At 34.0% G+C, this 23,388-nt stretch overlaps 2 protein-coding genes and 1 pseudogene across 2 annotated transcripts; 1 reads left to right on the forward strand and 2 right to left on the reverse strand.

Annotated features, from left to right (window-relative positions):
• Positions 1–308: 308 nt before the first annotated feature.
• LOC128157516 (chitin deacetylase 1-like) lies at positions 309–3,158 on the reverse strand (annotated as a pseudogene).
• A 9,040-nt stretch (positions 3,159–12,198) lies between these two features.
• On the reverse strand, positions 12,199–15,168 carry LOC128155594 (chitin deacetylase 1-like). Its single transcript, XM_052817374.1, has 6 exons — positions 14,734–15,168; positions 14,363–14,461; positions 13,948–14,097; positions 13,398–13,512; positions 12,784–12,910; positions 12,199–12,444 (listed from the first exon to the last, which is right to left on the reverse strand). The coding sequence occupies exons 1-6, from the start codon at positions 15,122–15,124 to the stop codon at positions 12,349–12,351; spliced, it is 978 nt and encodes a 325-aa protein (XP_052673334.1). The 5' UTR covers positions 15,125–15,168; the 3' UTR covers positions 12,199–12,348.
• A 704-nt stretch (positions 15,169–15,872) lies between these two features.
• Positions 15,873–19,125, forward strand: LOC128156718 (uncharacterized). Its single transcript, XM_052818968.1, has 4 exons — positions 15,873–16,364; positions 16,817–17,053; positions 17,320–17,502; positions 17,661–19,125. Exons 1-4 carry the CDS (start codon positions 16,292–16,294, stop codon positions 17,888–17,890), a joined length of 723 nt encoding a protein of 240 aa, XP_052674928.1. The 5' UTR covers positions 15,873–16,291; the 3' UTR covers positions 17,891–19,125.
• Positions 19,126–23,388: the final 4,263 nt, after the last annotated feature.

The raw sequence follows: 23,388 nt of genomic DNA on the forward strand, positions 1-23,388 counted from the left end.
CCCACCAGGGCTTGATCCTATACCTACTGGAGGCCTCTGCATGGATGGGTCAATACAAACGGCCTCTGAAACTACAATAAATCCCTGGATCCGCCTCTCTGGTCTCAGACTGGGACAAGTATTTAGTTGTCTCTTTGGAATTCTTGTTTTTACTTCTGATGAAAGTCACCGACCCGCCCCTTTCCTGTTTCATAACATCACTTAATTAAGGTTCACAAGAGAATTAAAAAAAACTTTAAAAACAAAATTTTGTATTAATAGAAAAACATAACGATTTTCAATGGTTCTTAAAACTCTTTTATTAGTAAAATCTTTACCCATATTACATGTTCTATTTTACACGGATATTGCATACCGATGAATGTGTCAAGTGATGTGATGAGCATACCGAGTGAAATGATGAGAGAAGATTAACACTGGAATGGGGCGAATGTGTTGAGGTCGGCTTTCTTGGTCGGGGTTTCGATCCACTCTAACAGCTGATTGGCGGTCACAATCCACAGATCCTGCTGATTGACCAATGGTCGAGTTGTTATTGTTAAAATCACAGCTACCTTATTTCATTTGTAGAAATTCAAGTTAACAATAAGATGTTTACAAATTTTAATTTTCGTCTAAATCGCTTCCATCGATAGTGGGCGAATTTTAAACGGAGTTGGCTGTAAACGGTAAGTTCATTCTCTTAAATTTAGTGGTATACGACTTTTGGCTTTATTAACGGACTTACGCTAAAGGCTGCCCTCAGGTAGTCGACGAACTGAATGGTTCCGTCAGTCTTCACCCAGACCGAGTCCAGCACAATGATGTAGGGTTCCCTGTTTCCCTCGTAGTGTGTGGCAAAACTACAATCGCAGTAAAAGTTCTGCGGGTAAGTATACAGGTTTCTTCTTGTCACACACACACACACACACACACACACACACACACACACACATACATACATACATACATACATACATACATATATATATATATATATATATATATATATATATATATATATATATATATATATATATATATATATATATATATATATATATATATATATATATATATATATATATATATATACACACACACACACAAACAAACAATGTCGAGACTACACAAATTAATTATAAGCAGCGCTCTGAAAATGTGTCGTTCTCGTTGGCACAAGAAGTATATTTACGAACTAAAAGAGGTCCTGATTGAATTGTCTATGATAATGATCAATAGTAAGTTTATTAATCATGAACAATTTAAATGTAAATCATTGATTAAGATATGGAATACAAATTTTCAACAACACTAATGCAAAAACTGATGAGTAGCATCTCTATAAAGTGAAAGTAAGTCTACCATCATGTTTCCAAATAAAAAATATAAAATATATTACAAGCGTATCTGTGACTGTTTAGACTAACTTGTTGTATAGTAAATCGAACGCGTCCTTTTTGGTGGTTACGTTACCACAGCCAGCGGGAGAGGGGCACTTGTTTCCTTGCCACGTCAGGTCTGCGACTAAAATCTGCCATTTACCTATAAAATTGTAATGAGTGTTATATGTGATACTGAAAGTATATCTGCAGCGTATATAAAAATGATAGTGAAATATAATGAAAGTTTAATATTCATTGGGGTCTTTGCCGAATCTTTGTCAACCATACTAGTATTCCTGCGTTGACCTATATTTAGTTTTGTATCATTTTTACTTGTTGTTTTTGCTTTACAATATGACGCCTGTAAGAACGTGTTGTCTGGCAGTGTACACCGTATGGTGACGTCACACAGACGGCTCACTTCGCAATTGTTGGAGACTCGTTACCTTCACATATAACTTCCTTGATATAAATGGCAATGTTCTAGAATAGAACATTTGTCATCATAGTATTTAATTGTTACCTGGGAAGGATTTGGTAGGAGTCGTTCCAGAAGTGCAAAGGTTGCCTGTCGGCGGGAAATTCGTAAGTGAACGGCCATTTTTAGTTCAACTGTTGGTCGTACTGCCTCGTATAACACCCAGCGTCATAAATCAAGCCGGTTTTACTCATTGCTGGAAGATAAACCCATCTCATCATACAAAAAATTTGGCAAATTCTAACATTTCTAGAAATATGAGCAAAACTGAATGCTCATAGAATTCAATATTCCTCTTATCTACTCGAGTGCAAGACTCATGATTTGTATGAAAATTTTCATTATAAACATTAATTATGTAATAAAGATGCTTTCATTTTAAGATACCACGACAATTGTCCCCTTTTGAATTGCTATGACTCTCACCGCTAAACTCTATATCTCTGTCCAGGAACGGCAGTCTGACCCCCCTTATCTTGGACTCGTCGACGCCTGTCGTCTTCATGCCCTGCTTAAAAGCTGTAAAAAAAAAAAGCAACCCGAAAACATGAAGTTCCAGAGAGAATCCACAATGACTGAAAAGAACTTTTTGGATTATTCTTAATAAAAGCTCGCACATACATGTAGTACAGTTTTGTAAATCAATCGCCTTTTAATAATATCCTCAAACTCGTGTGTTTGGTTCTTTTGGTATTTGGTGCAGGTGCTGCATTTTGCAACCAATACCATTTCTTTCACCTTTATAGTCGTTCAATTCTTTTAACCCGATCAATAGGCCAAATGTTTCCCGATGACTTTTAAGTTCATAATGTGTTATTTTCTGATATTGTATGCCAGTAATTCCTATTCTTATTCAAAGACTTGATATCGCCAGGGTTAAAGCTCAATTGTTGTGAAAAATGTTTACAAACAACAAATTCCTTACTTTTAAACATACTGATCAATTCTCTTTCTATCGTAGGAACAGTTCCATTTACAGAACCAATGCCGATCTCAAACCCTCCGTCAGCGTACCGCTTAACCAGTCCCAGGTTCGAACTCTTATCCTGAACAAAGAAGGTTCCTCTAATTTTACAGCCGTTAGGGTTGGCGACATAGAAGATCTGGTTATACAGGGGCTCGTATTCCTCGTTCAGGGCGTAGTCCATGGTCAGCACCACTAACTGAGGCACGTCAGTCACATTGAGCCCCCCAGGCACGGCAGAGTCTAAAAAGCAGCGACAGTTGGGCAGCTGTCAGTTAGTGGCGGGGTCACAGCCGCCCTGGGCCTCAGCCCCGAGGGCGAGGGTGGTCAAGACGGTGACAATTTTGTACATGTTTCTGGAGAACCTGTACTTATCTATAATCTCATTCTCTTATCTAAAGTGTTCATTCATTCACAGGAGAAATGAGAACTTTTATGATTTTCGTTTTTAAATGAACATACATTCTAGATCCTAGACAATTTCAACGTAAGACTAGATTGATTAAATTTGATCAAAATCATGCAGATGAAAAGTAAATAGGCCTAATCCATAATTGTAGAATGAATACTTCTGATGTTATTTTAATTTTGGACACAGAGTAGCAGTCCTAAGAAGTCGGTCAAGATCATCCTCCTCCAGCGAGACAGCTCCTCAGACAAATGCGACGCCGGGGGCAAACTCAGTCCAAAGGTAGAATTACGTTGTTACTGCATACCACTACTGATAACAAACTCTAATGAGTTTAATGAGGTACTCAATATGACATCGAAATAAAGCTGGGCAGAGAAATACATAGAAAACAGAAACTGTATTTGGTACATGAGGAAAATTTTTCAATCCAAATTTATCTTTAAAATTTGTTGTTGACTTTGGCAATGAAATGAATAAAGTCGGTATAATAAAGCTTTATTTATTATTTAATTTTAAATGTAAACGCGTTTTCTGATTGGCTGAGAAAAAATTAGCTTACTTTTATAAAGAAAGTTGCCTATATCACAGTAAGAATATTGTCGAAAACGTATCAGTGACGTTACGTTTAAAAACAATTTAAAAAGTCCGATTTGGGTGTTTTACGTAAAAGCACAATTATAGTGAAACTCTGTGTTTTTTAAACAAATGTAATGTGTATATTTGCGAAGTTTTAAGAAAGAAGATGGGGGAATAAGATGGCGCAAATGCCCATTCGGTTTAGTAGTGAATTACAATTTTGAATTTATTTTTCCCCAATGAAATCTATTCAAATATATTATAATAAAACTTTGCAAAAGCAAAATTTCTAACTATGTCAGTTTTTAATATATTTAACAAAAATAAGAAAAAAAAATATTGTCGGAAATTTTGATGGTATCAAACCCGTAACATAAAAACCCTAGATATATAAGGTTAGCTTATGCCAGGAACTCTAACCACTGAGCCATTTCAGACACAACAAAGTGGGATTTTAAATATTATGTGTGACTAAGGCCACGAACTACCGGACTTGTACTATTTTTTCAAAACGTTCATTTGTTGGGATACAAAATTATATTTTTAATGTATAGTGGGTCATCTCTCCACGTTTTTGTTGATTGAAATCGGTTTGTTTTCCAATAGACCTTAATTAGACTATGAGAAAAATATGGAGCACAGACCCACTCTATAAAAGAAAATGCCAAGTTCTAAAAAATGACAGTATTTGCAGGTTTTGATACGTACACGCCTGTTTGAGTCAACATATTCCAAGTATTGAACATACCTATAGGTTAAAAATCAATGATTCGTTAAATACATATTGTTTTCAATGATTTTAAAAAGAACCCATCAGATTTATTGATACTTTAATTTTTCAGTAGCCTGTCCGACCACGTATGGGCATTTTACACGCCTTATCCACCTATCTTCTTTACCACCTGGGGCCATCTCAAAATACAGGTACATTTACTATAGGAATATGTAAAATAAAATTGTCATTTTCCGCACTTCAAAACAAATGTAAAAATACTACAATTATTATAGAGATTTTCTTCAAAATGTAACATGTGATTAGTCATATAATTTTCCAACTTATATATTTTTTTTAAAAACTCAATTCTACGGCCTGGTTTTTAGTGGGGGGGGGGGGGGGGGGGGTCATCTCAAAATATCAAATTGCACCGAATTTTGTTATATAGTTGGAGTATTAAAATGCAGATTGGTACAATTGATTCATTCAAAAATTAAGAAAAAATCCTGAGGATATCATTTATTTATTCTGTGTATAAAATTAAAAAGGCGTTCACTTTCTACTTTTTCTTTTATGTTACATGTATATTTTAATGGGTCTTTCGGCAAATATCAATAAATATCAAAGTACTGATAAGCAGGAAGCCAGGCTGAAGCTAGCAGCCACTAACAGCAGCCGCTAAGCCCGTAGAAGCTAGCAGCCAAGAAGGAAATTCATCAAAGTACTGAGAGTACTCGAACAGAAAAATTATATTTCACTTAATTATCGACATATTTTAATTAATATCAAAATGATTAATGCCCAATAATTTATACGAGCATTGACGACTTCCAAAGCAGTAAAGCTCGCCTGGATAAAAGTTATAAATGCTTCTATGTTGGATAGAAATGAAATACGTCTATACTGCAGTACGGGTCATAAGTTATGAAAATAATGTTATCCTAAGTGTAGTCTTATTGATACAAATAGAAAAACAATATACATCGTATAAAGTGATATGCAAACGTATTATGATATAAAAGACATGATGAATTAAAGTAAATTAAAAGGCATAAAATGATACAAAAAAAAATAAAAACCCAAAGCCAATTCAGTGTGGCAAGATAATTTGTTTACATCAAAGTTGAACATGTGTGTTTAAAAATTTAACCTCGGGCCTTTTCATTCCCTGGAAACAACATCAATCGAAAATTAAAAAGACATCGTATTATTACGAATATGCCCCAGCGGGATTCGAACACACGACTAACATATTCGTAAATAACGCTCTAACCCAGTGCTCTATGCTGTTAGATAAGAATTTCGGGAAAGAAAACATTTATGATCGGAGGTATGTATCACATTAAAGATATTGAATACATGTATTAACCCCAACGTTGCAATTAACAATACTGGTAAAAAAACCATTACTTGACATGACTACACATTGTGAATGGCATGGTAGGCATCATCGTCTCAAGCCACGGTCCGTAGTCCGCATAGCTTTCTCCAGATGGGAAGATGATCATACATATTTGCCGTGGTTTGTGAAGATAAGTATGCATTAAATGTGCTAAATACTTAATAAAGGGACGAAATTCCCCCAAAATCATCACACATTTACTTCAGCAAATAATCACATCTATACTTGTGTCATTAAAAACAGCAGCTTTCTTAATTCAGAAATGCAAAAATTCGCAGAAAAATAATGGAATCAGAATATCCAGGTGATATTTACACATAGTTTCCAAATTCCGTAGGCCTATAAAGTTTTGAAAATTCTGTGCAGCGGTTTAAGAGGACCGCTCACAAACTGTTCATAACTACACTCAATAAATGGGAGAAAGTCTGAGTGGAAAACGAGCCGAATTGCCGGGAAATTAATGGAACCGTACTTTCTGGTAATATGCACATCTACATAAGGTGTTTTATTCCGTACAAAGTTTCCGGAAATTCCGTAAAGAGATAAAAGAGATTTGCGCTTACAAAAAAAACACAATTAAGAAAATCTCAATCATAGTGTAAAATTTTAGGGATTTTTTTTAAATGTTCCAAAAAATATTCACTGGCCATGGCCTAAAAAAAATAGGTCATCGGCCTACTTTTTTGAAAGTGCAATTTAACACTACCATGAAAGGTTATAGTACACAATATGTGGTTTTTTCATTTAACATCAATGGATTTTTTTTCATTCTGAGTAAAAGTAATCTTTAACCAAAAGAAGATATATATAATTGATCTAACAACTCAAGTATGCTTCCATTTAATTAATGACAAACTCATTATATCATTCTTTTCTAAGCAACTTGTTCCAGAACAGATAGAATATTGGATAGCATAGTATAAATTTGCTGTTATAACAAAAGTCGGAATTCAGATGTGACAGACGAGCTAATTTTTAATGCACAGTTTGTTCCGGTCCTTTAGAATTGTCAAGTTTAATGTTTGCACATCATCAAATATTTGTTTGTTGTTGTTATATGACTGAGTTGGTTGTAATGGTCGGCAAACGTTGAAAAGGAGTATAGTCTTTAAAAGAATTATTGCTGTTTCGTTTGATAATCCAAAAACAAGGTGCTTGATCCGGCTAAAAGCTTGATAAATTCTACACCAAATGTGTCACTGCTTAATTACTACAATGACAAGACTTTAGTACAATTTCTTTATTCTTTTAACTGCATAAATTACACAGTTGGGAAGAATCAAACGAACAATGATACATATAATATATACATTGCGTGCATTGGATAGTGACAATGCAAAAATTACAAAAAAAGAACTCTTTCAATTATAACTTTAATGAATTTACACTGTTTAATTAAAAAAAATTATTTGTATTAAATAGTTGTTGAAATTTGTAAACATTTGGTTGTGTTTAGAAATATGGAGAAATGTATAAAACTCTCTAATCTTTAATTCTTATTTCTGCACAATGAAATAAATAATGAAATTCATCTCCTATATAATTACAGGTAATATGTTACATATTCGGTTTTTACCAGACATACATGTATCATACCATCTACCTCGTTCTATAGGCAATTTAGCATTACCTGTTCTAAAAGTACAAATAACTTTTTGATATTCAAAAGGCAGATCCAATAAATATTTTTCCAAGGCTGACGTGGTTTTAAAAATTCTATAGTTAATACATTTTGATGAATTATATATTTCACTATTCCATGATTGCTTGAATTGGTCTAAGAGTATATGAAAAACAGTTTTCTTAAACCACTGGATACTTGGTACAAAACTAAACATACACCACAATCACTCAATATTTTAACAATAAATTTAAACCAGGGTCTGTTCATTTTACCCATTACATATTGTAAGACGAAACTTTATTATTTTGTGGGGAAAAAAAACAAGTTTACCCCAAAATGCAATCATGCAGACTTTACACTAATTATTAATGGTGTATTTAATCAATCTAGTTAACTCTAGATAACTAATTTTCCGAGTTCCCCATAAACCATATAATTTGCTGTTGAAAACTTTAGGTTTAAGACATGTTTAAAATTTTTCAGATGTAATTTTTCAACTAGTGCAATATTACCAAATCCTCAAACTTCACATCCATATAGTAAAACAGGTTTCACAATTTTGTAAAACACATTTCATTTACAATCAATTGACATATCATATTTTCTACATTTGCCAATTACACTATACACATCTTTAGTAGCCTTTCCACAGAGTTCTTTCACATTGAGATTTAAATGATCCATTGTTACTAAAATGTACTCAGAGATATTCAAAATAATGTACAATTTCTAGACTAATGTCTCCGTACTTAAATGAATAGTCAACATGTGATCTACCTTTGTTAAATATCACAATTTTTGTTTTATCACTATTAACTTTGGGGTGCCAGCTTTTACAATATCTGAAAAACATTAGGTTGGTGTTGAAGATCATCTGTAGATTCTGATAATAATATTGTATAGTCGGCATATAGTAGTAGTACAAAAAGTCTTAGATACAAATTACATTTGTTTTCTAATTGATATGATATTGATGTCAAACCCTTCACATCATTTGTTGATAAAAATCGTTCTAAATCAATTAAGATAGAGTGCAAATAAAAAGGTGACAAATTTGCACCTTGTCTAACACCCACTGTACATGGAAACATATCAGAGGTTAAACCCTTGGCAGTTACACAATATTTCATTCCCTATACTTATTTTTAATAACGTTAAAACACTTGCCATCAATATTGTTCAACAAAATTTTGGTCCATAGACCGAATACGGAAATAAATGATTGCCATATCTATATAATTCATTAATTTTTTTTCTCATTTGTCCTTCCTTAATTTGTAAATTAAGAAAAACTGATGCGGAGATAATACTTCTCTTGTCCTAATAGATATTAGTTATTCCTAAAATACAATATATTCCTTTGAATTTGAAAGAAAATGAAATAAAATGAAAAGCAGAACACTTTCCTTGTTCTAATCATATTGGTACATGAGCTTAAAAGTATGCAGTAATATAAGTTTTAAATAAATTGATACAGTCAAAATGCTAACTGTGATTTTTAGCGAAGTTTTCGTTCTCTACATCAGCGGAAATAATTGCATGGAATAATTGGGATATTTAAATTTAAAAACAAAACGAATCTTATATAAAGGTATACATACATCTCACGTGTCTTAAAGGGACTTGGACACGATTTGACTTAAAATTTTCAAATTTTATTTTTCCAATTTCAATGTTTATACTGATAAATATAAAAGTTTTTAATGCTATGTCAAAATTTGAAAGTCAAATATCAAGTTATAAGCAAGATACAGAGCTCATAATTCTTTGAATGAATGAATGAATGATACTAGTATTTATAAAGATATTGAGTTAGTTTAAATTGTTTTTTACGTGTCATTTTGTCTAAGAAATGGTAATTTTTTACTTTACATGTTTTGTAAACAACTATAAGACTCGAGCTTTGTTTACATAACAACCAATTCCTACCTTTGTATCTCGCTTGTAACTTGACTTTAACATTCAATATTTTGGTCAATCATTTAAAATGCACCAGTAAACCATTTTATACATAAAAAATAAAAATAAATTTTTTGATCTCAAATCGTGTCCAACTCCCTTTAAACGGTGTCTCATCAATAATTAGATTTAATGACGCTAATTTCGTCCTTATGCTTGTCTAATATTCTAAAGTAGGCCTATTGACTTCACGTTAAACACACTGTTTTAGCGGTAAGCGTATACGCTAAACGCTTTATGCCATGTAACCAAAACTATTACGCAACCCAGAAGCTTTACCTATGATGAATCAAAGTATTGAGTGTACTGGTATAGACAGTTTGATATGTCCTTTGGTTCGCAATGCATTAAAACTAGGTTCATTTTGAAAATATCGACGATCGACGATTTTTTGATGGCAATATCATACCCGGTTACACATACTAAATTTCATAGTAAAGATCCTCAATAGAATTCCTTAACTGAACAAATGTACGCGTGATTGTAAGTTGTACAGACAGTACCGTTACCCTCTCTCATTTTATAAAATGCGAGTAATGATGGTTATTTTAGAGGTTATTTTTTTAAAACTAAGAACGGCGAAAAAAATTAAAATACGGAATGATTGGATTCTCATACTCTTTTATGTAAAACCAATTAGAAAGATGAGTTTTTAAATGTATTTCTATACTTGACACAATTTGAATTCGAGCATTTGTCTTTATAAATCACACTTGAGCATTCTAACAATAAGTACACATTAGAAATATTAATATTTAAATTGGTATTATTTGAAATCATTTTATAGAGATAAAAGATAAAACAAATTGGTATTATGGTATAAGAAGAAAGTGAGGATATTGACCTGTCTTACACTAAAATATAAATTTTTTTCCAAGCTTGTGTTTCCATTCTCTCACCAGAGGTCGTGCTACACAAGCTTCGCTTACACCTCTAGCTGTCAACGCTAGAAAAATAGTCTGTCACATGATCAAAACAAGCATGGCAAGCACATGGCATTGTTGATTCGCTTCTTCTGTACAATCAGCTTAAAGGGAAGTCATCGACGGGTGAAAACTTTGAGGACATGTTTAAAACATCACAGGAGATGACATTACTGTTGATTTATGTAAAATTATCGATGAATCGGTAGCGTACAAAAACTGATTTTTCAAACATCTGTCAAACTACAACTAGACCCCCGCAAAATAGTTCTCCCAGTAACGTTGAAATTTAACCAAAAAAAATTTTTAAAAAGGCGTTAAAGATTTAAATTTAATTATGTATAAACATATTCATGGATAAAAGGAATAACTACATAGATTTTAATTACATTTTGCCCATCGTTTAAGTTTGTACAAGAATCTTGTACATCGGGCGTTGACAGAGGTGGAAGCGAAGCTTGTATAGCACGGCCTCTGGTGAGAGAATGCTTGTGTTTCATTAAAATTTTCAAATCAAATATTAATTTTCTAAACTTAACTAGATTAAAGATTAAAAATGAACCAGCTGCTATGAGAACATCAGTTTGGATATCTTTCACAGTTAAAAAAAGGTGCGTAACAGTTTGGTAAAAAAAAAAATCAGAACGCTTTCAGAAGACAAAAATGTAAGTCTCAGCTAACTGGTCTTTGAATCCGATATCTTAACTTAATCAACCGGGATATTAAATAATTGCTAGATAATAGATGTTTGAACTTATCTTAGCAGCTATATGTGCATGTGAATGGGTTTTTTTTTCTTTTTTTGACATGTCATTTCTATATCTTTCTTATCGACAAAAGCAATGTCTGTCCCAAAAATAAAAATGACAGTAAAAAAAATGAAACAAATGAATTATCAACCGCAGATATTTTGACATAATTGAATTTTTCTTCTACTCATCAACGGGAGAATATAATCTTCTAAAATATTTAAGGTGCAAAATGACACCGGCTTCTTATTGTTGTCAGTCATGTGAATTTGGTTCATTTCACTTTCATTGCTATCTAGTTTTGTCTAATTTAATAATTAAAGATTGTGCAACATTTCTTCATTGAACATTGAACACCTTAAAGAAATAATATTAAAGTGAAATAAAAAATATCAAGCATCTTGTGTTCCAACTCATTTTTGCTTCATTGCGCAATAAAGCCCATTGGTCTCTTATTTAGAATATTAAGCTACTTCAATAATGCATGTGACTTATGTTTTTATTTATTCTTTTCAACAAGACATTTACAGAGCCTCAAGACATCACTGAACACAATGAAGTCCATCAGTATATACTCCAAGTAGCCAAAAGACTCCCCCCCCCCCCCCCCCCCAAAAAAAAAAAGCAGAAATAAATGGTGCGTCCTCAACTTGTAAAAGAGTGCTTTTTAATTTTATAATTTCGTTTTTATTATTCATGAGATTGCAGGGGCTGGACCCCACCCCATTCAGAGATTCGTCCTTGGCCTACCGAGGGCCCTTTGAGTATCCGAAGACACACTGTCTATGAAAATATTTTTCGCGCTCCCTCTGTTCGGAAATTCCATGATCCGTCTTTCACACACCGACTGCATTTGGCGGACAAGTTGTCGCTGCGGTATAATAAATATGTTGTTTAATTTTAATTGAAATTCACCTACCCCCCCCCCCCCCCCCCCCCCCCCGCTTTCCTGTTTCATTGCATCGCCTTGAGCTACATGTATACAGGAGGATTTGGTTCGGAATTGCATGTTTTTAATCAGAAACACAGAAGTATTTTCAAAGGGTTTTAAAAAACTCTTTTATTGTTAAAATATTCACACAAATATTACACTATTTTGCTCTATTTTGAACAGATATTACACACCGGTGAATGTGTCAAGTGATGTGATGAGCATGCCTTGAGTGAAATGATGAGAGAAGATTAACACTGGAATGGGGCGAATGTGTTGAGGTCGGCTTTCTTGGTCGGGGTTTGGACCCACTCTAACAGCTGATTGGCGGTCACAATCCACACATCCTGTTGATTGACCAATGGTCGAGTTGTTATTGTTAAAATTATAGCTTCCTTACTTCATGTGTAATGTATGTACAAGTTTTATTTTCGTCCAAATTCGTTTCCATCGATAGTGGGCAAATTTTAAATAGAACTGCAGTGTAATTAAACTTGCAAATTGAGATATTTCTCCCTTGTTGATCACAAGTCTGTGGTGGCGGATTTAATGTTGGGAGAACTGATTAACAACTAAAATTGGGCATAAAAACCACATCCATACATTAAATATTTGAATTTCAAATACTAGTAATAATCTATCAAGGTTTTGGTGATCTGTAGCTATTAGCGCTCTAAGGGACTTACGTTAAATGCTGCCCTCAGATAGTCGACGAACTGAATGGTTCCCTCTAATTTGAAGTCGGTCTTCACCCAGACCGGGTCCAGCACAATGATGTAGGGCTCCCTGTTTCCCTCGTAGTGTGTGGCAAAACTACAACAAATACATGTTTACATCATTCATAAATAAAATAAAAGTATGTAAATTTATACAGGTCTCATCATATTACAATTATGCATACAATATACATTTACCAACAATGTCAAGATTACACCAAACAAAAACGGCTCTCTAGAAATGTGATCAATGGCCTCAATTTACTTTTTCTTTTACGAAGTCAAAGAAGTTTATATTCAATTTTCTATGATATAAATATTGAGAATTTTCAATCGTCAAAACATACATTTATTATTAACACATTGACAATTGTAAATTGTGTAAAATTATCAATATAAAAGAAACGGACAGTTGTTTTCTATAGGTAACGGTAACACTGTCCTACTATAACTTCGTTCTTCCTTTACTTTAGAATGCTACCAAATTTAATGAGCTACATCTGTAAAGTGAAAGCAAGTCCAACATCATGGTTAAAAAGACATATAAGAGAACCAGACTATATGTGACAGTAGGTTGGACTTACTTGTTGTAAAGGAAATCGAACGCGTCCTTTTTGGTGGTTACGTTACCACAGCCAGCGGGAGAGGGGCACTTGTTTCCTTGCCACGTCAGGTCTGCGACCAAAATCTGCCATTTACCTGTATAACATTGCAAGGAATGTTTGACGGAATACTGAAAGGTATATCTACATCTCATGTGAAAAATGATATTGAAATATGAAAATTTAAATATCCTTTGGCGATTTTGCCGAGTTTTTGTCAACCATATTACTGAATTATTCCCGCGTTGACCAATGTAGATGTGTGTCATATTTAAGAGGACTCGACGGTCATGGCTATTTTTAGACTATATGAATCTCCTGGAGAAGAATAATTCTATAAAAGATATAGCTAAATGGTCAAATTTTAAAGCTAAAATATAATGTAAATGATTATTTGTTACTAAACAAATGAAATGTAAGCACCTTGTGTCTTTGCTTCACAATATGGCACCTGCATGAGCGTGATGTCTGGCAGTTACACTGTACTGTTAAAGGTAGAACATTAGTTTAATAGATAAAGGTGATATTTTACCTGGAAATTTTTTCGTAGGACTAGTGCCGGTGGTGCAGAGGTTGTCTGTTGGTGGGAAATCGTACGTGAACGGCCATTTGTAGTTCAACTGTTGGTCGTATTGGCTGGTAACACATCCGGCATCATAAAGTAGACCATTGTTACCCATTGCTGGAAAATATATACAGTAGTCTTTATACAAAGTTGTGTATCATTTTTGAGATGTTAGCAAAACTTCATGCGCTAACACAGATGGCTAGTACTACATTTATTATTCCTCTTATACACTACAGTGCAAAACCTGTATTTTTGGATTTCAGTAAAAGAATTATGTTTTACTCTGAAGATGATCTCATTTAAATAATGACGGCAATCATGTATGGAATTTTATCCGCCCCATTTTGAATTGCCAAAAAAAAACACAACAAAAACTCGCCGATAAATTCTGTATCGCCGGAAGTGGCCAGCTGCGGCAGCCTGACTCCCTTTATCGAGTTCTCGCCGACTCCCGCCGTCTTCAGGTCCTGTTTTACTGCTGTAAAATTAAAAAAAACCACTATACTTACACTATATCTATCCATCTATCTATCTATCTATCTATCTATCTATCTATCCATTTATCTATCGTTTCTAACAATCTTTTCAAAGTTCACGTTTTTGCCAAGGTCTGCTTGTTGCGGCGTATTACACCCAATATCATTTTGTTTTCCTTTATTGTAGCTCATTTTTCAACCAAATGCCTTGGTTCAAACACAATGTGGACAGAATACAAAAATTAGAACAGTCGCGTTTTGGTAAAATTCTTACTTTTCATCATGTTGAGCATATCCCCTTCTGTTGCAGGAATAGTTCCATCTATGGAATTGATTCCGATCTCAAACCCTCCGTCAGCGTACCGCTTAACCAGTCCCAGGTTCGAAGTCTTATCCTGAACAAAGAAGGTTCCTCTAATTTCACAGCCGTTAGGGTTGGCGACAGAGAAGATCTGGTTATACAGGGGCTCGTATTCCTCGTTCAGGGCGTAGTCCATGGTCAGCACCACTAACTGAGGCACGTCACTCACATTGAACCCCCCAGGCACGGCAGAGTCTAAAAAGCAGCGACAGTTGGGCAGCTGGCAGTTAGTGGCGGGGTCACAGCCGCCCTGGGCCGCAGCCCTGAGGGCGAGAGTGGTCAAGACGGTGACAATTATGTACATGATTTCCTGCAGTCTTTCCTGGGGGACTTGTACTTATCTATAAGTATCTGCTAGTATACTTGTACTCTTATCTAAAGTGTTCATCCGCAGGAGGAATAAGGAGAACCTTTGTGATTTTCATGTTCATAAGAACCTACATTTTAGAATTTCAACGCAAGACTTAAATATTAACATTTATCAAAATCATGAGAAGTAACAAAAAAATCCATTTTTGTAGAACAATGATTGAATCTTTGATGAGTTCCCATGGCACGGCCCCATGTGTCATAGCACACGTGGTACGGCGACCACAAGATAAGGCGACATGTGTGGAAGTGCTTACTCGGTGAAATGCTTCAAAAGCTCTCCTAAGATAGTGATGTCCTCAATTGATTGCATACTTTTGCAAATTTTCATCGTCCTTGTTTTATGTTGTCTATTCAATCTAATTGAAGTTAAACTTCTGAGAAACATCGCTCCTCTACCATACGATAGGTAGAGGGGTAGCTTTACAAGTCTTATGTCATCTTAATTTAGATTGTTTATATGTTAGTTTATTTATTTTTAATTTTTTTTTAATTTATATATATATATATATATATATATATATATATATATATATATATATATATATATATATATATATATATATATATATATATATATATATTTTATTTATTTGCATTTTGATAAATCATTTGACAGTGCCCTGTTAAAGGGTAATCGACATGCAAAATTTCTTATAATTTGGATTTGTTAAAAAAAATTACAGTTAAATAATGATTGCCCAATTCTCCTGCAGCCTCTGTGTGACTACATAAGCGTATAGTTACACCCGGTCTCTTGGCCAAAAATCCCCTGGCGTGTTCTCTCGCCGCTATTCTGCCTTTTACGTTGGTTTTGAATTACTGAAGACGGAGAGAGTCTTTGTAACCAATGCAGAACACAGTGGATAGGACTTGGACCAATAGTCTACTTGGGATGTCTGCGTGTCTGCCCAGTCATTGACAGACGATTGGTGAATGCTGAAAGCATCTTTGTTGCGAGAGGTCACAAAACAGGATTGTTATTGATCTTAAAAGGTCACAATCTTACTCAACAAAATAAAAACAATCAGACTGAATATTCTTTGTTTTCAAAGGTTATCTTAGTTAGACACAGCATTTTTTGGGGGATAGTACTTTGAAAATGAAGTTTTGTACATCAACATCTACGTGTGTTTTGACCTTACTTTGGATTTTACCTATGACTTATTTCGCTGGTAAGTTTTTATACTACTATCAACTTTTATGCTTTTGCATAATACATGTAATGTCACGTTTTTAATTTACTGTGTGTGGGTGTAAATAAAAAATTTACATTTCTTTGTTTCTGAGACTTTAAGAAGAAGTACAACATTTCTTATGCTTTGGTAAAGTAGTTTTCCTCGGTTTTTATCATTATAGTGTAAAATGAGTAGCTGTTTTACATGACGTTTTAGATGAATTACTTTAATATTAACGAAACAATTCAAATTTCAGAATATTTGGAAACGGCAACTATTATGCAGTAATGTTAAGTATTTAATTTACTGGTTGAGTACAAAATTAACAACATTGCTCCATTGCTGGGGCTTTAAAAAAGTAGTTTTTCTCGGTTTTCATTATTATTGTGTAAAATGAATTTGAAGTTTAAAATAGCTTACTGTAATAATTACAACAATTCAAATTTCAGAATATTTGGAAACGGCATTTTCTAGAGTACCATCAATGAGTAACAAAATGGCGACCAGCAATATGCTATGGCAGATATCCGGCAGTAAGTTTGCGTGTTTGGCAGCGTGCGCGACAGACAGACGATGCGTTTCCTGTTTCCTGGACGGCCAGTCATACTGCAGCGGACACTCCATGATTTACAGACCGACCAGCAGTCTCCAGGACTCACGGGGACTGTGGTACTATGAAGTAGAAGGTAATTATTGACAAGCTGCGTGTTCGATTTGCTTTCTATCTCTTAATAAACTCAAAATGGACTATTTTAGATGGGTAAACACTACGTGGCGAGGCTTTTTTTTTAACTCGTAAAGCCATTTCATAAGATGTTAATCCATACTTTGTATGAAAACCTATTTTGATTAAGGAATTTCAGCTTGCAATGTATGATCGCTTGCATTCCGATTTGGATGGGCACGTCGTGTTCGCTAAATGATGACCTATTAGATGTTTTAATTATTTCAGACCCAGCCAGCAAACTCGGGTGCGTTGCCGTCCCAGGAGAAACCGGATATTGCGTCAAGCTAAACGTCAACGAATTATCGTGGCCAGACCAAGTAAAGACATGCGAGGCAGAAAACATGAGGCTAGCCTCCCTGACTCTAGACAGCAGGGTCACCTTTGTACAACAGTACCTTTTGGGCATTGGTAGGTAGAGATATAACATCATATCGAAGACCCTTTACACACCACGAATCACAAACAGTTATCACACTTACTAAGATCAACTTAACTATATAACATTGTCATCGTTCATCCTATAATTAATTGCCATTGCGTAATTGGCTTCACTGGTCTTGTTTTAGGACACGCTCGGGGTACGGCCATTGGAGCACTGTTAGTGTCTGGAACATGGACCTGGATTTCCGGCGACATCCTCCCGTTCGACTCCCCGCACTGGGCCCGTAACGAGCCGACTTCCGGACCGGGCGAGGATTGCGTCATCATGTCATTTCGTAGAGGTTATCAGTTTAACGACGAGCAGTACGGAATCCTCAGACCATTCCTCTGTGACATGTACTTTGTGGCGAATTAAGCCGTATTTTAGTTAAAGCTGATTGGTCCGATTTTACATCAAATTTTGTGAACGCTTTTAAAAGATGGTTATGCTAAGTCTGTGCATAATAAATGATATCGCGGCAGCTTTCCTTGTCAATTAAGCCATATTTTAATGAAGAAAATGATTAACAAAATTTGTTAACAAAACAAACTTCATAAAGAGGTACCGCGTTATTTCGCCTCATATCAAAATTCGCCCTCGGTGTTGAGGCGGCTGTGATTGTATTACGACTAAGACGTAGCTATATAAAAAAGGCTGTATCACCCGGAGACTCCAATATCATTTTGCGCTTATATTTTTTCTGTTAGTAAATGGTGTGTTAAACTTATGAATCGTATTGTATTTGGTAATAAACAATACAATACATATCAATGATTAATTAATGAAGATCAAATAAACAAAATTAAGAGTAAAGGGTATGCTTTTTTCCGTCTCTTGTACTGATGTTGATTTGATCCCGTACTACCCTCATGTCTATCTCACACCACAAATTATATCCGAGAAATTTATTGTACACTGTCATCACCGCACACTGTAAATATTAATTAATCACTTGAAGTTATTTTCCGTAATTAGTAACTTTTGGGTGGCGTAACATTGATGTTTTAAGGGTGTTGTTTACTCGGGGTTTGAGTTCTCAAATTCGGATTGGAATAAAATTCAATTTAATGAGTAAAATTTGTTCTAAACACAAAAAATATTTATGAAATGATTTATTATTGACATAACATTCGATAATTTTACATTATTATGGAATTAGGCTCAAACAAAAATAGACTTTTAGCCAAACAGAGGAAATTCGGACTTAATTTTGCAGATTTTGTTTTCCGCTAAAACATTTTTGGCAATACTCGAATAATAAAAGTTAAAATTTAATATGTTAGTCGTTATAATGTTACATATTTTCTGTTGGATTTACCTCACTTATTCATTAAAAAAATGGTATGGCAAGAATTGCAAAAATATTGAAAAATGCTTAAAAACGATAAAAGACACCATATCTCAAAATTTTGATCATTGACCTCATATGAATTATATGACAACAGAAGAAGGTCAATATAAGTTGTTCCATACTTTTAATGTTTTTGTATTATTATCATCATTCAATTTTTTGTGAAATTGGATAAAAAATGGGTATGGATTTGAAAACTTACAGAAGAAATTCGGACTGGAATATTTTTTAAAAATTGTTGCTGAAATCGTAATGCATTGTATCTGTTTGGTGCCACTTCCTTTCATAAACTGTATTTTATTTTTCAAAGTGTTTTATTATTTGTAGTATTTTTACAATTAAGAAAATCTAAAACGCAGTGTAAAATTTTATGGGATTTTTCTTGATTTTTCAAACAATATTCAATGGTCAGTAGCTCAAAAACTAGGTCATTGACCTACCTTTTTGAAAGTGAAAAATAACATTACAATCAAAGGTCTACAACATACAATAGACGGTTTTTGGGAGTTAATTTTAATCAACTCTCCTATGCAGTTACTCAGACAAACCGAAAGTGAAACAGTGTTTGGATCTCAGCACAAATCATTGCTGCTGACAAGACTTAGTTCTTGAAAATAATTGATAATTTCGATGTAATGTATGCTAAAGCATTGTTTTTCAAGGAAACTTATTTATAAATATCTTGAAAATAGTCAGATTTCAAATGGTACGAACAATTTAAATATTTTTTGTAGTCGTATGTATTCCTACGCCAGAGTTCAATATAGTCTCGTTCAAATCGACGCCTAGCTGTCTCCGTAAATCCTTGTCGGAGATTAACGATGTTAGCCGAGCGTTTGGTTGAACGAGACTAGAGTTCAATATTGCTTGGATCCATACAATTTTCGAGAAATATTTCTATTACTGATACATAGTTTGATTGAATTAATTTTATCTTTAAATATTATTTAACATGATTCTTATGGGTGTTTCTCGACATTCTTGTCGAAAAGGTCCAAAAATTCATATTATAAAAATGTGCGTAATTCAAATTAAAAGTTACATGTACTTGTCATGCAAAATAACATATCATTGATTTTAAAATAAATAAACATCGACAAAATCAACTCCCGTCAGTTCTTCAGTACTTTGATTTAATATCAACATTGGATTTTTTTTCATTCTGAGTAAACGTCATCCTTTATTAGATTTTGGCTTGTAGAGTTATTCATGCAAATGTACGAATTCAAAGTCAACGATCTGTGTCGAATCTTCTGTGATCATTTCATTTCACACCATCAAAACATTTTGAGTTAGTAAAGATGACAACGATTTATTGAGGCAAGACAAAAATTACCAGAATCACTTAGTTCAGAAGTCTTCTTGCGATATGCCCGTTTATCAAAAATAATATTTTATACACCAAATTTTCTACCTCTTTCGTTATCGACTTAAGATTTTATGGACGGGTCTGGGGTTGCTTGATACAAATAATTTTAATGACTGACTGACAGATTGGTTTTGCCGTGACTTTCCTAGTGCTACTGAATCACCTTACGAGTACCTACAATGTACCTGGACAACTCTTGCATGGTTTTAGGAGTTAAAAGATGTAAGCCTGACCATGCAATGCAAAGTTTAGCTGTCGCTGTCTTCGTGAAATAGGGATTTTTATATTTATTACAGCTGCTTGGTCCGATTTTTTTGTAATTACAGTATCAAATTTTTTTTCCATACAAATCATTTATCTTAGAAAGTTATGGACTTTCTCCTATTTACACCAGCAGAATCAGTCTCCTTTCAAAGTTAGAAATATTCAAAGTAAATAAAAATAATTTCTCTTTGGGCAAACGAAAAAACAAACCAAAATGCATCACGGGAATGTTTAGAAAAGGAAACTGCATGGTTTCGTCCCCCGAATGATTGGGGTTATTCGACCCGCATGCTATGCATCGATTGTAAAGAGAGCAGACTTTAGAAATATTGGCTAACAGAACGTACACATGTTTATTTGTAATTTGTTTGATCATTTCGACCTTTATTTAAAGCGATGTCAAATTCGTAATAAAACCATTCCCGTCTCGTCGTCAGGGGTGAAATTTAACATGAGGCGAAATAACGCGGTACCTTTTAATGTCGTTTGTTTTGTTAGCAAATTTTGTACGTATTTTTCTTCATTGAATTTTGGCATAATTGACAGGTAAAACTACTGCAATGTCTTTTTTTTATACATATACTAAGCACAGCCATCGTTTAAAAGCGTGCATAAAATTTGATATAAAATCGGACCAAGCAGCTTTAAGAATACCAAAACTAACCTTGATCTATAGACTGTAGTTCTCTACGAAGCGGAGAAAAATGTTCTGTCCACTATATCAAACTCCTTTATGTATTAATTTATTCATTTACTTCTTTCTTTTTTTCCTTCCTTTCTTATATATTTATTCATTTATTTATTTATTTATTTTGATTCGCCATTATACGGGTGCTATTTTGTATTTGAGACCCCTGACCGAGAAGATAGCAGAAGACTTCTTACTCTTCAAGTTACTGAGCAGGGATTTTCAAAAAAAAATTCAAATACATGCCAATGCTACTAAAAACCTTACGTACACAATTTTAAAATAAAGTTTAAAATTATTGGCTAGTGAAGCTGCCCTTCAGTGCACAATTTCGATGAAGTCAATTATACACGTGGTGTTAATTTGTTGTATTGATTCCAGACTGCTCAGCCGAGGCATACCCCAAGGACTTGCTATTATAAAATTCAACAATCATTTCAAAATTTAGTAGTATATGTAATCAATCTATCAATAAATCATATACCACACTCTGTAAATTCAACGTCCCTTCAGCGCTTGTGCTTATATTAGATATTTTAAGGGTGATGTGCGGCCATCTTGTAGGATCTTGTAAGAATTAAAAATATTTATACTAGATATTCTAAGCTAGTTACATTAGTTAACGAACCACCATGGTTAACAGTCTAAATTAGCAAATAAAAGAAATTATGTACCGTTTTTAATTTAAAATACTTTTGTATGTTCACAATCAAAAATGGATTACATGTATATTCATTTTTTTTTCTTCGGTTTTTTATTTAAACCATCTAAACTGATGATCGTAGAGTAAAAAATCTGAGTTTGTAATATAAACGAAGTGAAAACACAGTTGTTGGGGCGGGTACCAGACTAAAATATGCGAATGAATGCAAAGAAGGATAAATCGTACGTAGATTTCGTGTGTTTATAATCACAAACAAGGTAAATGTAAGGTGGGGGTTGTTTAGATGGGTGTTAGTCCCCAACATACACACTTTTCCATCGTGTATATGCACACACATTTTTGTTGACGTTAATAATTAATTAACACACCTGACACGTTCACACCTTTTGTATATATCTGGTACCCATAAGATATCGATAGTTACATAACAAGCTGACAAGTAGCACACTGACCTCTTAACATATCTTTGGATTTATTATTCTTTTCATTAACTTGAACTTATGACATATTCGATACTTTATACAAAAGATTTAAATTAAATGTCAAATTAATGCCCTTAAATAAATTATAGAATAAACCTTATTATTTAATTGAAATTTAGAAACGAATGATACAATGATGGTAATCATAAAGTATTATACATTTGTACATACATAGACCTAAATAGTAAATAGAATTGATTTTAATATACATCGGGAATTTAAACATGAAACTTGCTCTGCTATAGTTGTAAGAGTTTTAATAAAACGCTCGCATGAGATATACGTAGGAAGGGAGGTTAGCCATTCGGTAATTATGAATTCTTTTAATGCTTTTATTGCATTACAGGCACGTAGCATCAGGCCCCCCCCCCCCCCCCCCCACTTTTTCTCGCAGCAACTAATTTTTTTTAAATTTACACATAAAAAATAGAATTATCATGGAGTTGCCCCCCCCCCCCCCCCACTTTTTTGGGAGCATGTAAAAAAATGATATGAAAATAAGGAAAGCCAGCCCCCCCCCCCCCCAACGGATTAGGATTTTGAAGATTTGGGGAAAGTCCATTTTTTACTTCTTCTTTTTTTTTTGGCTTGTAAAGATTTTTTGAATGAGTCTGCCCCCCCCCCCCCCCCCCACTTTCAAAAAACGATGCTACGTGCCTGCATTAATCGATAATTTCCACAAGTTTCTAGCTGTACTGTCATTTGTCATGTAGGTTCTCTTGTCTTCAATTTTTTCGTAAGTGTAACATACAATGTTCGGTGGTTTGCTGTCGTTATTGGCAATACTACGCAGCGGATATAAGAATTTTGTTGCACGGATATTAAGATTGTTTGAATGTCATTTGCCATATTATTGAACTTTGAATTTGGTGGTCTCTTTTATTTTGGTTATACTTAGAATTTTGAATAGCTTTCAGGTCCAATAAGTTTTAAGAATGGGTTTTCTCCAAATCTTTGGCAATTGCTGAAGCTTTTTTTGCCATGTTTACTCCTTCTAGAAACATTTCACCCAAAGTTGTTCGGATGTATGATTGGTTTGTTCTTTTTGAATATCC

Source organism: Crassostrea angulata, chromosome 7 (assembly GCF_025612915.1).
Source record: "Crassostrea angulata isolate pt1a10 chromosome 7, ASM2561291v2, whole genome shotgun sequence".
NCBI classification, from domain to species: Eukaryota; Metazoa; Mollusca; class Bivalvia; order Ostreida; family Ostreidae; genus Magallana; species Magallana angulata.

Excerpts from the sequence above, each read along its gene's own strand:
- LOC128155594 (XM_052817374.1), bottom strand. The coding sequence starts at position 15,124 with ATGTACATAATTGTCACCGTCTTGACCACTCTCGCCCTCAGGGCTGCG. Across the intron at positions 12,911-13,397 it reads TTCGATTTCCTTTACAACAA|TTTTGCCACACACTACGAGG; the intron begins GTAAGTCCAACC and ends TATTTGTTGTAG. Across the intron at positions 12,445-12,783 it reads ATCTGAGGGCAGCATTTAAC|GATGTGTGGATTGTGACCGC; the intron begins GTAAGTCCCTTA and ends GTCAATCAACAG.
- LOC128156718 (XM_052818968.1), top strand. The coding sequence starts at position 16,292 with ATGAAGTTTTGTACATCAACATCTACGTGTGTTTTGACCTTACTTTGG. Across the intron at positions 17,054-17,319 it reads GTGGTACTATGAAGTAGAAG|ACCCAGCCAGCAAACTCGGG; the intron begins GTAATTATTGAC and ends TAATTATTTCAG. Across the intron at positions 17,503-17,660 it reads ACAGTACCTTTTGGGCATTG|GACACGCTCGGGGTACGGCC; the intron begins GTAGGTAGAGAT and ends GTCTTGTTTTAG.